Consider the following 16527-nt stretch of genomic DNA (forward strand, 5'->3'; position numbering starts at 1 on the left):
CCAAACTGGATACAGATGAGAAGGATGCACCCACGGACAAGTAGGCGCGCGCCGATGGCCTGCAGTAAAAAAAACACGCAAAACTACCCTGCAGCCTACCACACACCAAAATGGGAGAAGCCTAGGAGCAGGGCCTACCCAAATGACTGCTCAAGCCACCGTGGCTGCACAGTCTCCTCACCTTCCAGAACTTCCCAGAGATGTGAGCGGGACAGCCGAACACAGAAGAAACAAACCCTTCTCCTGCTTTCTTTTTTTTTTTTAAGTAAAAAGCTTACCTGAGCTCAGTACTCCATGCTAGTCAAGGCTATCAGACTGAAGGCACGGCCAGTATCACATCAGGAGGCAAGAGGTGCTACATAGATATCTTGTCTTTATGATGTCTCCTCTCCAACCTTTTTTTTTTTTTTTACTCACAGGCAGACCCTGAAGGGAAATGCATGTACACCATCTGGAGACTGAGAAAACTGGCAGGCTGATGTCAGGGCAGGACTATATAGCCATGACATCAGCTTTTGCTCAGTCTCCATCTGCTGGCAGAGCTGCATAACCTACTCGTTGGGACTGACCTGCCCGAACACTGAAGAAATGAAGTATTTGACTCTGCACATATCTACTGGACAATATCAGACACCCTGTACATGTAAGTGCAACAAGGAAGGTCCTATAATCAGAAAACAAGATTCCTGCTCTAGCAGTACTGATCAGGCTGTCAGAAGTATAGGTGAAGACCACAAAAAAAAAAAAAAAAAGATCCAATGCCTGCACCTTCTGGCTAAAGAAAAAAATATATTTGAGACCTAAATTAAATACCATAATACAACAAGGCTCATTCTATGATAGCTATGGTTACCTCTCGAGTAGGAGGCCACACTGGAAGATTTATGTAAGGCAGAAGATATTTCAAACCTTCACTAAACATAACTGTATTAATAAATGGCCAACAGCAGATAGGTTTTCAGACACCATTCTCCAGGCTGCAATCAGCCCTCTGTGGAATGGAAATCTGTGGTAGGTCCTCTATAGTATATTTTGGGGTGTGAGAGAGTTATTTCCCTAAACTCCTTTTCTTAGTCTCTCATAAGATTGGATCATATAGAATGCTGAGGCTAGTAAATCTGATGAGTCAATAAAATTATCAATCATTTCCGGACCACGATGCAAGGCAGTTACTGATGCTAAACTGTTATTACCAGGGAAGGGAGAATAGCAGACAATGCTTCAAGAACTAAAAGATCAGCCTTGCCCCAACAGGTGGCACTGTACCCATATGGTCCAGTCTGGACTGACTCTAACCAAAAAGCAATTATCAAATATGTAGCTATATTCAGTATTTTGCGTACTGAATTAATCAGCAGTAACAGTGCTTTCAGTTTACACAAGGCTCTGTGTTCCTGTCAATTCCTAAATCCGACCTGGAGATCAAGGGCTGAGTTTAGATATTTTAAATGCCATCAGTGTAACACATGGGCTGCAAATTGTCAACAGGATTCCAATTTTTTCTGATCAAAATCGGCTGCTGAGCAGTTTGTACAGATCGCAAAACAATCAAGGCAGTTTTTTGGCATGTTTTGCAAAGCTGTAAGCGGACTTCATTAAACAACACAGACACATCATCAATGAAGCAGATTAAATATTTTCTAGAGAAACAAAAGTACGAAGAGCGACTGTATGTGTTCAAGTAATGGAGTTTTTAAAAAACTGACAATTTTTACGTCCTTTTAAAAAGGAATATTGCACTAGCAACCTGGAGGATGCAGACAGAACTCTATGGAAATGATTCAATGTCAAATCAACAAGTCAGCTCACGAAAAGGAAATGAAGAGTATCAGAAATGAGACAAAGCTACAAACCAAATATAATTGTGAAGCTGCCTCAGTAACTTTACAGGAGTTCCCCTTTGCTATTCCCCCATTGTTACATAAACTCTCAAACTCAAGGGATCCCCATCAGTGGGTCAGAATACTTGAGACAGGTCTCAAGATGAGGCAGCATTAAAAACGCTTGGGGACAGATATAATAAAGTGCGCCCAGCCTAGCACACAGGTTTACATATGGTTGGTTGCAAATTTTGGATATGCTAAACTAGCACCCAATGCAATAAAGAGATTAGCGCATCCAAAACGCATGCCCAAGTAAATGCATAGCTGATAGCACTCATCACATGTAAATTCCATGTAGATGAGGCTATTAGCTATTAAATCTCCATGCAGAAAATCACTGGGGGCCTAACATACTTTTTAATATGGCAAATTTAACTCCAGTCCCGGAAGTGGCATAAAGTCAATCCTCGAGTCAAGGGCTCATGGGAAATTTAAGAATACAGTCCTATGTGGTTCATTCCTCTTACTTAGTATCATTGAGATACAAATTTACTGCTTGCAGTGTTGAAAAATTAATGTATACTGACTTGATTAAAAAAAAAAAAATCCTTCTGGACACAAAATTTTAGACACCCATAGCAAGGGGCACTTAGCTATCAATATCTTCAGCAACCTCAGCAAAATATGCCAGAAGAAATGGGATAAAAACAGAAGCTCATATTGAGTGCCAATTGCAATTGTGGGCACCCGATGCATTTGAGCACTAGGGATGCACAGTTCTCCCCTAGCGGGTCCTTTTTTACGCAACCCCTCATTTAAATACTGCATTGGGCCCCATGGGGATGTGGCTGAGTGTGCATTAGGAAAACAGCAACACGCGTCTTATTGCATCTGGCCCTTAATGAGGAAAACAGCAAAGTGAGATGGCTAGACCTAGATAAAACATTTCTTCTGAGCAGATGCAGGCTGATGCTATGCCATCTCTCAAAAACTGGAGTATAGAAACCAGCATGAACACAGGCAGCACACTAGCTGCTCACAAAATGTGCCCAGCTACCATCGTATGTTCTCTGCTGCAAAAAAGCAACTCCAGTACCTCAGAGTAGCCAAGAGATCTCTTAGTCTCAGGTGTACGGGGACAATAGTATTTATTCTACTAGGATAATCTAAGTTGGCTTCCCCTCCCCCCCCCCCCTCTATTTCTCCATGTCTGAACATTTCCCTACACTACTCTTTAATCTTTAAATGTCTTCACAAATTCCACCACGATAAAGTTTTGTTGGTTTCCAGATCAAACAGAAAAACGAGACCATGAATCAAAGGCTCGCATATGACAATGTAGTTCAAACTGTGGAGCTCTGCAGTGAGGTGGGAAACAATGTGCCATCTGCCAAGAAAAGCAGAGCCAGGGGATGGCACACAATTGCCACAGCTTTTAAAAAAAAAAGAAAAAAAAAAACCACACCACTTTACTTTCAAGCTGTCAGCACAAATGTAATCAATGCGAAAGCATACAACATCAAGAGCAGAATGCCAAGGAAATGCTGTAGTGTATTTCCCAGACTTGTTGTCTAACACACATGCATCTAAGTTGTTAAATCCAAATCTGTCAATTTAACCTGTGTCATTTTTCCAAACTATCTGTTTTGCCTTGAACCATTCCCCACAACCATAGTTAAACCAACCATATTTTTCCTATGCCAAACAGTAATAAATTAGCACATATGAAAGTTAAAGAAATGTGTAAATGATTAAAGAAGCATAAAGACAAATTACAGATGAGATTTGGTGAGAGAGGTAACTGTGGTGGGGCCACTTGGCAATAATGATCATAATATGATCAAATTTGAATTAATGACTGGAAGGGGGACAGTATAAGTCCATGGCTCTAGCGCTAAACTTTCAAAAGGGAAATTTTGATAAAATGAGAAAAAAAACTGAAAGGTTCAGCTACAAAGGTAAAAAATGTGCAACAGGTGTGGACATTGTTAAAAAATACCATCCCAGATGTATTCCATGCATTAAGATAGGTGGAAGGAAGGCAAAACGATTACCGGCATAGTTAAAAGGGGAGGTAAAAGAGGCTATTTTAGCCAAAAGATCTTCATTCAAAAATTGGAAGGACCCATCAGAAGAAAATAGGATAAAGCATAAGCGCTGACAAGTTAAATGGAAGACATTGATAAGACAGGCTAAGAGAGAATTTGAAAAGAAGTTGGCCACAGAGGGGAAAAAAAAAAAAATCACAGTAAAAAAATTGTAAAATATGTCCGAAGCAGAAAACCTGCAAGGGAGTCAGCTGGACCACTGGATGATCAAGGGGTTAAAGGGGCACTTAGAGAAGATAAGGCCATCGCGGAAAGATGAAATGATTTCTTTGCTTCAGTGTTTACAGAAGAGGATGTTGGAGAGAGATACCCGTTCTAGAGAAGGTTTTCATGGGTGATGATTCAAATCAACTTAACTAAATCACGGTGAACCTGGAAGATATGGTAGGCCTGATTGACAAACTGAAGAGTAGTAAATCACCTGGACCGGATGGTATATACCCCAGGGTTCTGAAGGAACTAAAAAATGACATTTCAGAACTATTGGTAAAAATCTGTAACCTGAAGATTGGAAGATGGCCAATGTAGCCCCTATATTTAAAAAGGGATCCAGGGGTGATCCAGGAAGCTATAGATAGACCAGTGAGCCTGACTTCAGTGCCAGGAAAAATCGTGGAAACTATTATAAAGAATAAAATCACAAAACATTTAGATAGACATGGTTTGATGGGTCACAGCCAAATGGATTTACCCAAGGGAAGTCTTGCCTCACAAATCTCTTACATTTTTTTGAAGGGGTGAATAAACATGTGGACAAAGGTGAACTGGTAGATGTAAAGTATTTGGATTTTCAGAAGGCATTCGACAAAGTCCTGCATGAGAGGCTTCTAAGAAAACTTTAAAAAGTCATGGGATAGGAGGCAATGTCCTTTTGTGGATTGCACATTGGTTAAAAGACAGGAAACAGAGTAGGATTAAATGTTCAGTTTTCACAATGGAAAAAGGTAAACAGTGGAGTGCCTCAGGGTTCTGTACTTGGATAGGTCATTTATAAATATATTAAAAAGTATCTGGAAAAGGGTACGATGAGTGAGGTGATCAAACCTGCGGATGACACAAAATTATGCAGAGTAGTTAAATCTCAAGCGGATTGTGATGAATTGCAGGAGGACCTTGTGAGACTGCAAGATTGGACTTCCAATGGCAGATGATATTTAACGTGGACAAGCGCAAAGTGATGCATATAGGGAAAAATAACCCTTGCTGTAGTTACACAATGTTAGGTTCTATCTTAGGAATTACCATCCAGGTAAGAGATTTAGACGTCATAGTGGATAATACATTGAAATCATCGGCTCAGTGTGCTGTGGTGATCAAAAAAGCAAACAGAATGTTAGGATTTAATAGGATGGGAATAGAAAATAAAACAGAGGATGTCATAATGCCTCTATCATTCCATGGTGAGACCGCACCTTGAATACTGTGTGCAATTCTGGTCACCGCATCTCAAAAAAGATATAGTTGCACTGGTGAAAGTGCAGAGAAGGGTGACCAAAACTACATGGGGCATGGAACAGCTGCCCTATAAGGAAAGGCTAAAGAAAGTAGAGCTGTTCAATTTGGAGAAGAGACGACAGAGGGGGGATATGATAGAAATCTACAAAATCATGAAAGGACTTGAAGTTAATAACTGATTTACATTTACTCTCTCAGATAATAGGACAAAGAGGCACTCCATGAAGTTAGCAAGTAGCTCATTTAAAACAAATCAAAGAAAATTCTTTTTCACTCAGTGCAAAGTTAAGCTCTGGAATTCATTGCCAGTGGATATGGTTACAGCAGTTAGTGTAACTGGGTTTAAAAAAGGTTTGGATAAGTTCCTAGAGGATAAATCCATAAACTGCTATTATGATAATTAATAAGCAATAGTAGCTTGTGATCTAATGTTTGGTACTTGCCAGGTATTTGTGACTTGGATTGGCCACTGTTGGAAACAGGATGCTGGGCTCGATGGACTCTTGGTCTGACCCAGTATAGCATTTCTTATGTTTTTAGGTAAGCCTGATTTTCTAATCCAATTTTGCTTGGCTCTGCTGAAACAGACCAAACTGCTATTGGTCCAAAACCCATTAAATAACAACTTTCTGCTCAGTGGTAATTCTTTAAAGTTCCATGCCACATCAATAAGTATTCCTCCTGCCTTTCTTCAAAACACATGGAATAAAATGCCTTTACCTTTAGGAATGATTGTCGTTCCAAGTATGTCTGATTTACTGCCATAACTTGATAACATAGGGTCATATGAGAAAATTATATATATTCAGCACAGGAGTAAGAAGAAGAATTTGCTCACATTTGGAGTTATTTTTGAATTTGTAGTCACACCTGTCAGTGAGATGGTTTTTAAATCACACTTTCGCTGTATGCACCAGGATGGATTATTGAGATGCAATTAAGTCTATAATTTTGTATAAATGTTTAGGTGCTCTGGGCTGTTTTCCTTGTATATAACTATTAAACGTCAATAAAAATTTTAAAGCAGATGAATCACAATTAAATAAGGATAAAAGGGCAAGGGGAAAGCAAGGAGAGAACAGAGGTTGTTGGGCTCTGCTGGAGAGAAGCGGAGGCAAGGCTGGACCACCATTTTCCCCAGAAAGACGCTGTTCCACTATTAGACATGAGAATTTAAGTTTAAAGATGGACTAAGTAGTTATATAAAACCTGCAAAATGGAGAACAAAACTCATCAGTCCTTGACAGTTCTATGGTTAGAATTCTCCTAATTTAAAAGAGTGAAAATTGAAGGGGGAAACAATTTAGTCAACTGAAGGTTTTCTTCAGTTCTAAGTTGGCTGTTCAAGATACTGGCAGCTAATTTATAATTTAAATAATGCTTTTTTTTTTTTTGCTTCTGCAGTAGACATTTTCATAACCAAGTATTTTGAGAAACTGCTTAACACCATATTTTAAAGTAAAACTTGTAATGATGGCAGAATAGCAGGCCAGAAATGGCTAATAAAGACAAAAATTGTGTGTTTTATGAATGTCAGCACCTCCAATTAGTCACAGATTAGTCTTTATGAGATTCTACTACCCATGCTGCCAGGCACAGCCAAATATTTCAGGTGCTAAATCTGGGCAAATTATTTTTCTGGTTACTGGGCCAGTAACCCAATTAAAAACTTACTGGCCAGCAGAAAAAAATATGGCTGACGTAAAAAAATAAATGAAAAAGATTCTTCACTATCCGTGACAAAGCGCCTGGCCAGGTCAGTCTGCACTTCTTACTTGTGTTGCACCATTATTCCAGCTTTACCTGTAATTACTAGCCAAAGCCAGGGACAGATTTAGGTTTTTGCTACCCCTTGACACTGTTGCTCTCTCCCCCTTCCCCCACCGACCTGCAGAAAACAGGAAGGGAGGGTCTCAGTTAGGGAGCAGAGCAGCTTTTCTTTGCTCTGCTTTAAAACCTCAGCCTCACCACCACCCCCTTCTGTTCTCTGCAGCTACCTGGGAGGGGAGGAGAATCAAGCTGGAAGCGGAGGACTGTTCTCTCTGCTGAATGAAATTCTGGAACAGTAAAATCTTCCGCCAGTCTGCTGCTACCAAATTGTTGCCACCCTAGGCACAAGCCTAGTGTGCCTACTGGCAAATCCAGGCCTGGCAGTAGCTCCTCCTCAGCCAAAGTTAATGCCCTCTTCTCATATTTTAGTCCTTCCTCCAAGTCTCTTTGCAGCTCTCACAGAGTGACCCTTCCCCCTTTCGTGGAGCTCTGGTCAATTTCAATTTTCACTAGTCTGACTAAACTTTATGGCCCAGACCAGTGCATAACCTCTGAATTCAACCCTTATATTTGCACCTAAATCTGGTCTAAAATGTGAAAGTCCGGGTATCATCTTTAGCATTCCGTTCAATATCTAGAGGACACAGCCCAAGGGAACAACACTGAAGAACAAACACCAATCAGAAATGCATCATCCAACAGGTGTTATCATATTGAAACAGTCACTTCACGCACACTGAAGTTTCACACTTATGGCTGGACTGGCCCATAATTACATGCAGCTTAATAAAATCTGCGTTCCTCTGTTTCCACGGGAGTAGAAATTTCACATTTAACACAAAGGTAATCTGCCATTTAAAAGAAGCTTAAGTTTAATCTTGGACCAAATGTGTTTACTTTATCAAATAAGGCCTCCATATACTGTGTATGAAGCTTTCTGACTGACAGAACAAGCATGAAAAAGCAGAGGTGGAAGTAAAAGTAAACAGATGACCTGCTTACCAAAATGGGTTCCAATATCATTTGGTATTTTTGTAATTCCATACAGGATGAAGTAATACATGCATATTTCCAATTTCAAGAGTTGGGTAATCTTTTAGAGCAATAGGTTTTCAAATCCAGTCTTCAAGTATCCCCAAATGGGTCAGGTTTTCAGGCTAGCCAAACTGCAAATTAACTTGGTTCTAAGACCAAATGTATCTTATGAATATTCATTATGGATATCTTGACCCATTATTGGTACTTGAGGACCAGATCTGAAACCCACCATTAAATGATAAATTTATCTATACATTTATAGTTTATGTCAACAATTTGTAAAGTATCATAGCCCAGTTTTCCTTACAGAATCCTCTACAAGATTCATCACTGGAATAGGTGCTGTGTTAGCTGCAATGGCCCCTGCTGCACGCATGTAGAATCGCGTGCAGCCCACCTGTCCACCATTCAGCTGTGCTGGGCGGGGCAGGCCCTGTGGATCTCACACAATGCCAGCCTACTAAAGCAGGGGCACCGCACTTCCCACTAGTGGGCTGTCAGCTGGTGCAGTAGCAATGTGTATGCTGCCAGAACCACACACCTGTGGTAGGAGTGCAGAACCAGGTAACTGGAGCGACAGCAGCCACACTGGTAGGTGCAGGGGTGGGGCATAGTCCAAGCTTCTGGAGGCAAGTCTGGAGACTGTATCAGCCCATCATTTTTGACAAGTCCTTTCCACTAGTGTTAGAATAAAGCATTACTAGTAACAGAGCATATTTCATTGGCATGGGGTTAAATAAAATGAATACGGATCACTTGCTCTTAAAAAGCCTCATTTGTTGCCACCTTACTCAATTAAAGTTACCCTTCTTCAATTAATCTCTATAACCACAACCCTCACTTTCAGGAGACAGCTCAGTGGTAGATTCTGTGGCAAGAGTTAAAAAATTCTGCAGCACTTGTGGCATATATGCATACATTTGAAACATTTTGCATGTTAAATCATTTTTATTATGCAAAATAAATTTGCATTAAGTAGTTTTGCAACAGCCTTTGGTTCCTGAATAATTTATTTTGGTCTTGAGGGCATATGATGGGTGGGGACTTTTAGGTAAAGATAGGAGATCTCTGGAAGAGGAAGACGGAGAATCAGAAAGAGGAGGCAAAATGGAGAAAAAGTCAGGGTTGGGTGGAAATATCAATGGAGGAGTAAGAGAGAGGGAGAACAGAGTAAAGGAAGGATGAGGAGGGGAGTTTGGGAAGATTATGGAATCTTTGGAGGATCCAGAGAGAAGCAAGGGGTCCCTCAACTCCAAGCATGTTGCCCCACACACATCCACCCCTCCTTCTCCCCATCCTAGGTGACCTCTCTTATCCTAAAAGCCAATATGCACATACATACAAGTACACACACACTAACACTGCCTGGCATCTCTATCTCTTTCTACCCCAACCCTTCTTTCACATTCTCTGGCTGATCCTCTCTCACCCACAGCATCTCTCTTACATCTCAGTTGATCTTTGTCATTCTTCTTCTCTCCCTATCTACAACCAACCCCTCGCCACCTGATCCAACCCCTAAACCCCCCTGCATCCGATTCCTTTCAGACATCCCCCTGGCCAGGGTCAGCAGAACACTGGCCAGGGGGATGACAGGGGTCAACATTTTTCCTCAGGTAGATGAGGAGAGAGGAGCTGTGGCAATCTCCACAGGGCCATGTACACTGAGCTCTCTCCTATCCTCGTAGCTCGTCCCAAGCTCCACAGTGATCTGCAAGCAGCAGCATTAGTACTGAAAGTCAGAGTAAAGTCTCCATGCCTATGCAAATTCATAGGCCCTGCAATGGCCCAGATCCCTCCTCTCGCAGGCTTCCTGATACTCATGTGAGGACAGGATCACTGCAGGGCTTGTGAGTACACGCCGGCTCAAAGGCTCCGTGCCGATTGCCACACGCTGCTGCTGGTTCCTGAAGAGCACTGCAGTTTGAAGCACTTGTGACCCCATTTGAGGTCTAACTTACAGTCTGGGAAGCCCTGGCCTATTTTCATTAGATGTCTTAAGATGAGGCAGGTCAGGGGAAACAAGTTTGGCTACCACTAATGTTCCATGCTAAGCATCTAAATGCTGGTGAGTAAACAGCAGACCTAAGTTTAAGTGAATTTTTTAGCTTCTAACTTAAAAGTGCCTAAAACAGATGCACCTAGGTCAGAAACTCAGCTTTGAATGTCAGCCTTAGGGCCTACAAACACAATCCTCAAGGGATCATGGCGAAACTCTTTTCAAAACATTTGCTATTCAATGTTTGAGCCAAAATAAGAAACATTCATGACTGCATTTTCCAAATGTGTGTATAAATATGGAAGGCTTATAAACAGAAACTGTAGTCATTAAGAATTTAAAAAACAAAACAAAAAAAAAAAACAAACCACAGGTCCAACAAGAGTTATAATCTTGGAAGAAATACTGCACTCAATCATTACAGGATAAGCAATGTTTTTCCCCTACAAATCTCACAAGTCTGGGAAATAAGTCCAAACCTAATTTATTTTTCTAATCAATCATTCATTTCTCACCTTCAAAGTGAGATAATTATTTTAGGAACATTTTTAACAAACAGAGCCCGAATGGGCTTGCTCCCTGTGAGTACATCATAAGGTAAATATATATATCATTAAAAAAAAACACACAACAATCAATACACATTAAATAATCATGAACATAAAATAAATCGATAAAAACTATACAAATCATGAAAAATAAACACTAAACGCCCTAACCAGTAAGAAGGAACAGCAGCATTCATGATTTGACATTAAATCAAATCCCAGAATCCCTAGCAATATTAGAAGCTGGTGATTGCTGATGTTGCAAATGATTTAATTCTAATAACCATTCACACAACTTTCATCTTGACATGTTAGATCTTGTAGTGGCATGAGCAGAGGGACTTCCAGCCTTTTAGTATTTGGACAAGGAATGTATTGTTCCAGACCTGGCATGACCAGATTGATTTACCACTGCAAGACCACACACTTGCAACTTTAAAACAGGAGAAAAAGGGATCTTTTTGGTTTCAAAAGCTTAGGTACTACATCTTTTATGCTCATCCAATGAAAGGTATCACACCTTACAAAAGATTCCAGTTCAAGGGAAAGAGAAGAAAGTGTGAAGCAAGTGAACCTGTACAAAGTAAAGTTAGTTAGGATACACTTTGTATAAAGAAGTGACTACTGTATTTAAGTGTGCTAGAAATCTTATGCTTTTTTTTTTTTTTAAGTTTAATTCAGTTTTACTGCAACTCAATTTTGATCTTAACTCCCACCTAAATAAGTCTCACTTGGGGGTACTTTGTTTTAACTCATTTGCCTCCACATTTTCCATACCACTACAAAACTAAATATTTCAAGATATTTTAAGCAATATGTCCGCAAAACCACTAGTGAGCTAAGCAAATAAATCACTCACTCAATTTTTGCTTGGGAAACTTTGGACACCAAATGCAAATCAATCAACAATATCCTCTAACTGGTAAAAACTGAAACTCTTCCAGGTCATGGTTGCCCAGGAAAACTGGATTCAGCTTCTGACACACTGGACTGAGTATCAGAAAGCTGAACTGAATAAAAATGTAACAAGAACCAGAATGTTTCATAATAATGCGGAGTGCACAGAAAACATTCTTTGCAATTTCAATGCTATTTCTCATCAGCTACTCTGAACTAACACTGCAGAACACCTGGGCAAGCTGCCTGGTCCTTACCACAAAGGTAAAGCATCATAACACCATGCATGATTTACAAAAATGGGCACAGAAGTCCAAACCAGGTAAGCTTACACAAGCAGTTTAGGGGCCAATACTATAAAACGCTCGCTTGTATTGAGTGCCTGTTTACCTAACACACGCACCACAGCCACATCTCCTGGGCGCCTAATGCAAATAAGAAGAAAATCAGGAAAGCATAAAAAAGGGCACGCTAAGGCAGAATTGTAGATCTCTGGTGCTCAAAAGTCTATTGCAACAGGTACCCACAACTGCAACGGGAGCTCAATACGAGCATTCGTTTTGATTGTGCTTCTTTTTCATTATTTTGCTGAGGTGCTGATTTTTCAGTGCTGTAGTTTATTATATCAGGTGCCCATTGCTACGGGCGTCTAAATTGTGGCAGTCATAAGAAAGGTGTGCTTCCTTTTGATCAAATCAATATACATATATTTTTCTCCACTGCAAGCAGTAAATTAAGAAGTCAGAATGATACTAAGGAGGAGGACACATTTATCACAACATAGAGGACCATTTTTTTTTTTTTAATGTTTCTCATGGGCCCTCGACTGTGCATTAACTTTACTCCACCTCCGGAGCTGAGGTTAAATTCCTCACATTAAAAAAATGTGCAGATGCCCAGCCTTTGGGTGCACTTTCCTGCATCGGAAGATAATAGCTAATGTCTTCATCTACGTGGAATTTACACACATTGGGCGCCATTTGATATGTGTTTGTTAGGACACGCATTTTGGCATCGGACGCTATTTTTGTGTGCCCAAATTGCACACCCAACCACGAGTAAACCCATGCACTAGGCTGGGGACACCTTACTGAATCAACCCCTTAGTCAGGCTAGTGCAGACAGGAGTAAACTTATGTGAAGGAACTACTCATCTCTACATACCAAAAAGCATGTGACACTGGTTTAAAAATGCTAATTATGTGCGCTACTGATTAGTATAAAAGTTGCTTTGTGGCACAATTATCTCTATTTAGGAAAGTAAATACTGTAATTAGGATTCTGAGCAAGTGAGAGAACAACCAGGGAGTTGAAGTGCTCATCCTATTAAACAGATGAAGATTCAACTTCTGGCATAACCAGTTGGATCACCAATGCCATCCACAACAAGCTGCATGCAGAATCCTGACCCTCCACCCAAAATAGGCAGAGCTGCAAAGCTATTATACATTCCTCCAGGAAGTGAGCTTATCCACTCGTCAAATCAAAATTATACAACACTTTTTTTTTTAAACAAATGAGTCATCTATAGATAGGTGCAAATTAAATGAATCTCAAAGGAGAAGGTACCTGAAAAATAAAGGCTTTTGCAAAATCAACAATAATCAGTCCTAACAAATCAAATGAATCAAAGTACTGCAAAAGGTGTTGTACAGTGTGGAAGTAAGGCAGACTCTGCTGTCAGTGTGCACCAGTTTCATGTTCAGAATTGATGAAGGATTAATTGGAGACCAAATGTCACTTCAAGATTTCAATTCCATAAACTGAAAAATTCCATTTTTACTGTAGTAGACATTAACTATATGCTCTAAGAAAATGTCTTGCCAAAATGCAGCTTCACAATATGGTTTTAATACACACCTGTTATTAACATTAAAAAAATGTATTTTAAAATAGCAGTAAAATATCAGTTTGCCTTTTTCTTCACTCCTACTTTATTTTTTGGCCCATTTCCTTCTCTTCCTTGGGGCTTCTAGTCCAAATAGTACCTGTTTCAACCCCAATCACTGTCACTGCTGACAAAGAATCCAAAATCTAGGTGTCATGAGCTTTCATCCACCCAAAGGTTTGGGGCTGGAGTCAATTTATTAATATTTTTAAATTCAACTCCCCTTCATGGAGTCAAACTACCACAGAGATAGTCCTCTGACTTAGGGACACAGTCATTTCCTATGAAACCTAACACAAATGTACCCTTGTCAACCAACAGGTGCTGCTATGGAGTAATAGATGGCAGTCCTTGGGGTGCGAATGCTGCCACTACTGCACCCCTTGCACATAAGAGTCAAAATCAGATCCAAGAATCAAATGCACAGCAATGTCACTTAGCCATTGGCTGGCCCAGCTTTCTTTTTTTTTTTTGTTTTACTTTATTCCTAAGCTTAATTTTTGTCCTATTGGATTTTTATTTGGGATAGGGGGTTAATTCAGCATATGCACCTTTAGTATGGCCAAGAATATTTAAAAATCTACTTCCAGGTGTCCACACATCAGTAATAAAATCCTGGAAAAAAAAAAAAGAATGGCTCCATTCTGCTTTTGTTTGGACTACATTCAGTGTTCTACTGGCCAATACACTACACTTTAGGGGATAGCAAACCTCATAGCAAGGGAAGATCTTTCCTGGTCTTTTCCAAAACAAAGTTCTCTGTGCTTCTCAATGGGAAATTCAAAAGAAAAGGAGTGCCTTTTGCTACTGGGTGGGGCAGCCTTATGAAACTTATAAATGTGCCTCTGGTACTACTAATCACAGCGTCTTTAAAATCACGCTTTGTGAGCCTGAGCAGCACAGACATATTTTAAATACAGGTAACAGGCATTTATGCTCTGTGTTACAGTTCTGGAAGCTTCACTAAAGTTCGTATGACAATTTATTACTGTGAATGCTTCCATCAATAAGCTCTGCTTAAAACTTAAAAAAAACAATATTAAAATAAAGTTGAAAGAGTTAAAGATGTTTGGCGCATAACTATCAACAAAACGTGTCGTCTTATTTCCCAGAAGTTCTGCTTCCCTCCTTCCCCTGTCCTTTTGCTTTCGATACCGTCTCTATCAATAGCGGTGTTTTGAAGGGGGAGGGCGAACATACAATAGCAATGATCTTTCACTGACAGGAGCAAAGGCACCAGCAACAAGCTGCAGCAGCCGATTTGCCTTCCCTAGTGCCTCAGAGCACAAGAGGATGCAAGAGATCCGCAACAATTCCAAGTGCTGGAGGACGGCAGGAAATAGGAACGCTGCGAGATGTCAGAGAAGAGGCGGGGAGTACGGAGGGAGCGAACTGCGAGAAGTTTGGGCACAGACTAATCGCTCGATCTTTTTTTTTTTTTTTTTTTTTTGCCAATCATTGTGCAGCCAGAGCCAGCCTTCAGCCAAACAGGAAAAGGCAGCTCGAGCCCCACCGATCGCCCAATCAGAGACGGGAGGGGCGCCCATTCGTCCCATGACGTCACAGGCCCCGATAAATCTACCCCTCCCCCCTCCTCCATCTCAGCGCCTCGGCCATACAAAAGCAAAATGTCCGCCATCTTCGGAGGCTGCGGCCGAGCGCTCTGCGGTCTGCCTGCGAAAAAGACGCTCCGGCGGGCCGTCCCTCGGCTGCCCCAGCCCCCTACCGCCGTCCTCCCGCGCCACTGAGGCCTCGCGTCCCGAAAGCAAGCCGCCGCGTGGGGGAGAAAACGAGAACAATACGTTTACCTTGATGCAGTATGGTGGCTCGTCAAATGTAACTAGCATGTACCTGTCTCCCCTGCTAGCGGGATCCCGGGCGCGCAGCTGTCGGGAAAGAGCGGAAAAAAAAAAAGAGGGGGGAAAAACGGTTACAAATCCTCCAGGGTACATTCCGAGCCTCGGGGGGCCGGCAGCGATTCATTTACACTTCAACCAACGGCCCCCTCCCTCCTTCATTAAAGAATTAAAAAATAACGAAACGTAACAACCCCTCACAAGATAGTAAAAATAAAAATAAAAACCAACAAATCCTGTTACCTTCATAAATATCTCAACCGCGCCTTTAGCAATATCCAAATACGTCGTACCCAAGTAAGTCCGCTGGTTCATTGAGGCGGACGTGTCTATGAGGAAAAGTAAAATAGGCATTTTTAGAGCATGCTACGCTGGAAAACAATGGCTTGGGCCCGAATTTATTATTATTTTTCTCTCTCTCTCTCTCTTTCTCTCCTTTGCTGAAACCCCCTGGGCTGTAAGAGAGGAATGTGTGTGAGAGCGAGTGTCCCCCCGACCCCCCCAGGCGGGCGGCCCCTGCCTGCTGCACCGCTCACTTGAGCCGTGTATCTCTTTACTGAGCCTGTGTCCACTGGCACAGAACTTCTCTTCCTAACCTACCCGAGCACCATGTGACAAGGCCCCGCGCCATTGGCTGGGAATGCTTTGCATATTCATTAGGCAGAAGGTGGCCGCGCCGAGTCCCATGGATCCCTGGGAGTTGTGGTTTTCTCTCTCTTTGAAGGGCTTTGGTGTTTTTTAGGCTTTCTAGCCCTGCCCCGAGGAAGTACCCACCAGCACAGGCGATCCCCATTTTGGCTCCTCTCACGGGCAGGTAGTCAGGGCTAGTCATTTGAGGCCAACATCTAGTGTGGAAATCCTGACCAGGCCGTTGGCAAACTCGTCTGGTTTAGTGCAGTACAGTAAACGATTGCTGCCGGAACGTGACCCTTCCTTGGCATGGAATTTTGACGTATTTGAGAAGTGTAAAAGTTTCAGATAGGAAAGAAGCGACGGACCACTTTCTTCGTTGCGATGACATGATAAAAGCTGAGGCGAAAACGGCGCTGCACGGTGTTGCAGCTTAGCAAGCGAGTCTCATTTCCTTTTCGCAGAGCTCTCCATCAGCTTGCTAATACGTGTGCATTGGCAAGTGCTGGTTTGCC

At 41.5% G+C, this 16527-nt stretch overlaps 1 protein-coding gene across 5 annotated transcripts in view; it reads right to left on the minus strand.

The window, feature by feature from the left end:
• The window catches only part of LOC115094023 (integrator complex subunit 6-like), a 211348-nt gene extending 195320 nt beyond the window's left edge, over positions 1–16028 (minus strand). For 2 of the 5 annotated variants that reach the window (XR_003857467.1, XM_029606646.1), the window contains exons 1-3: positions 15983–16028; positions 15626–15711; positions 15335–15412 (exon numbers count right to left, since the gene is read on the minus strand). Coding sequence is in view for 1 of the 5 variants with exons in the window: in XM_029606646.1 (XP_029462506.1) it covers positions 15335–15412; positions 15626–15711; positions 15983–16013 (195 nt within the window). In the remaining 4 variants the exon portion in view is untranslated. Of the gene's footprint in view, positions 1–15334; positions 15413–15625; positions 15951–15982 lie in introns of those variants that run through there. The other 3 variants (XR_003857469.1, XR_003857468.1, XR_003857470.1) reach the window with 3 other exon arrangements.
• Positions 16029–16527: the final 499 nt, after the last annotated feature.

The sequence above is a fragment of the Rhinatrema bivittatum genome, chromosome 6, assembly GCF_901001135.1.
Source record: "Rhinatrema bivittatum chromosome 6, aRhiBiv1.1, whole genome shotgun sequence".
Lineage (NCBI taxonomy): Eukaryota > Metazoa > Chordata > Amphibia > Gymnophiona > Rhinatrematidae > Rhinatrema > Rhinatrema bivittatum.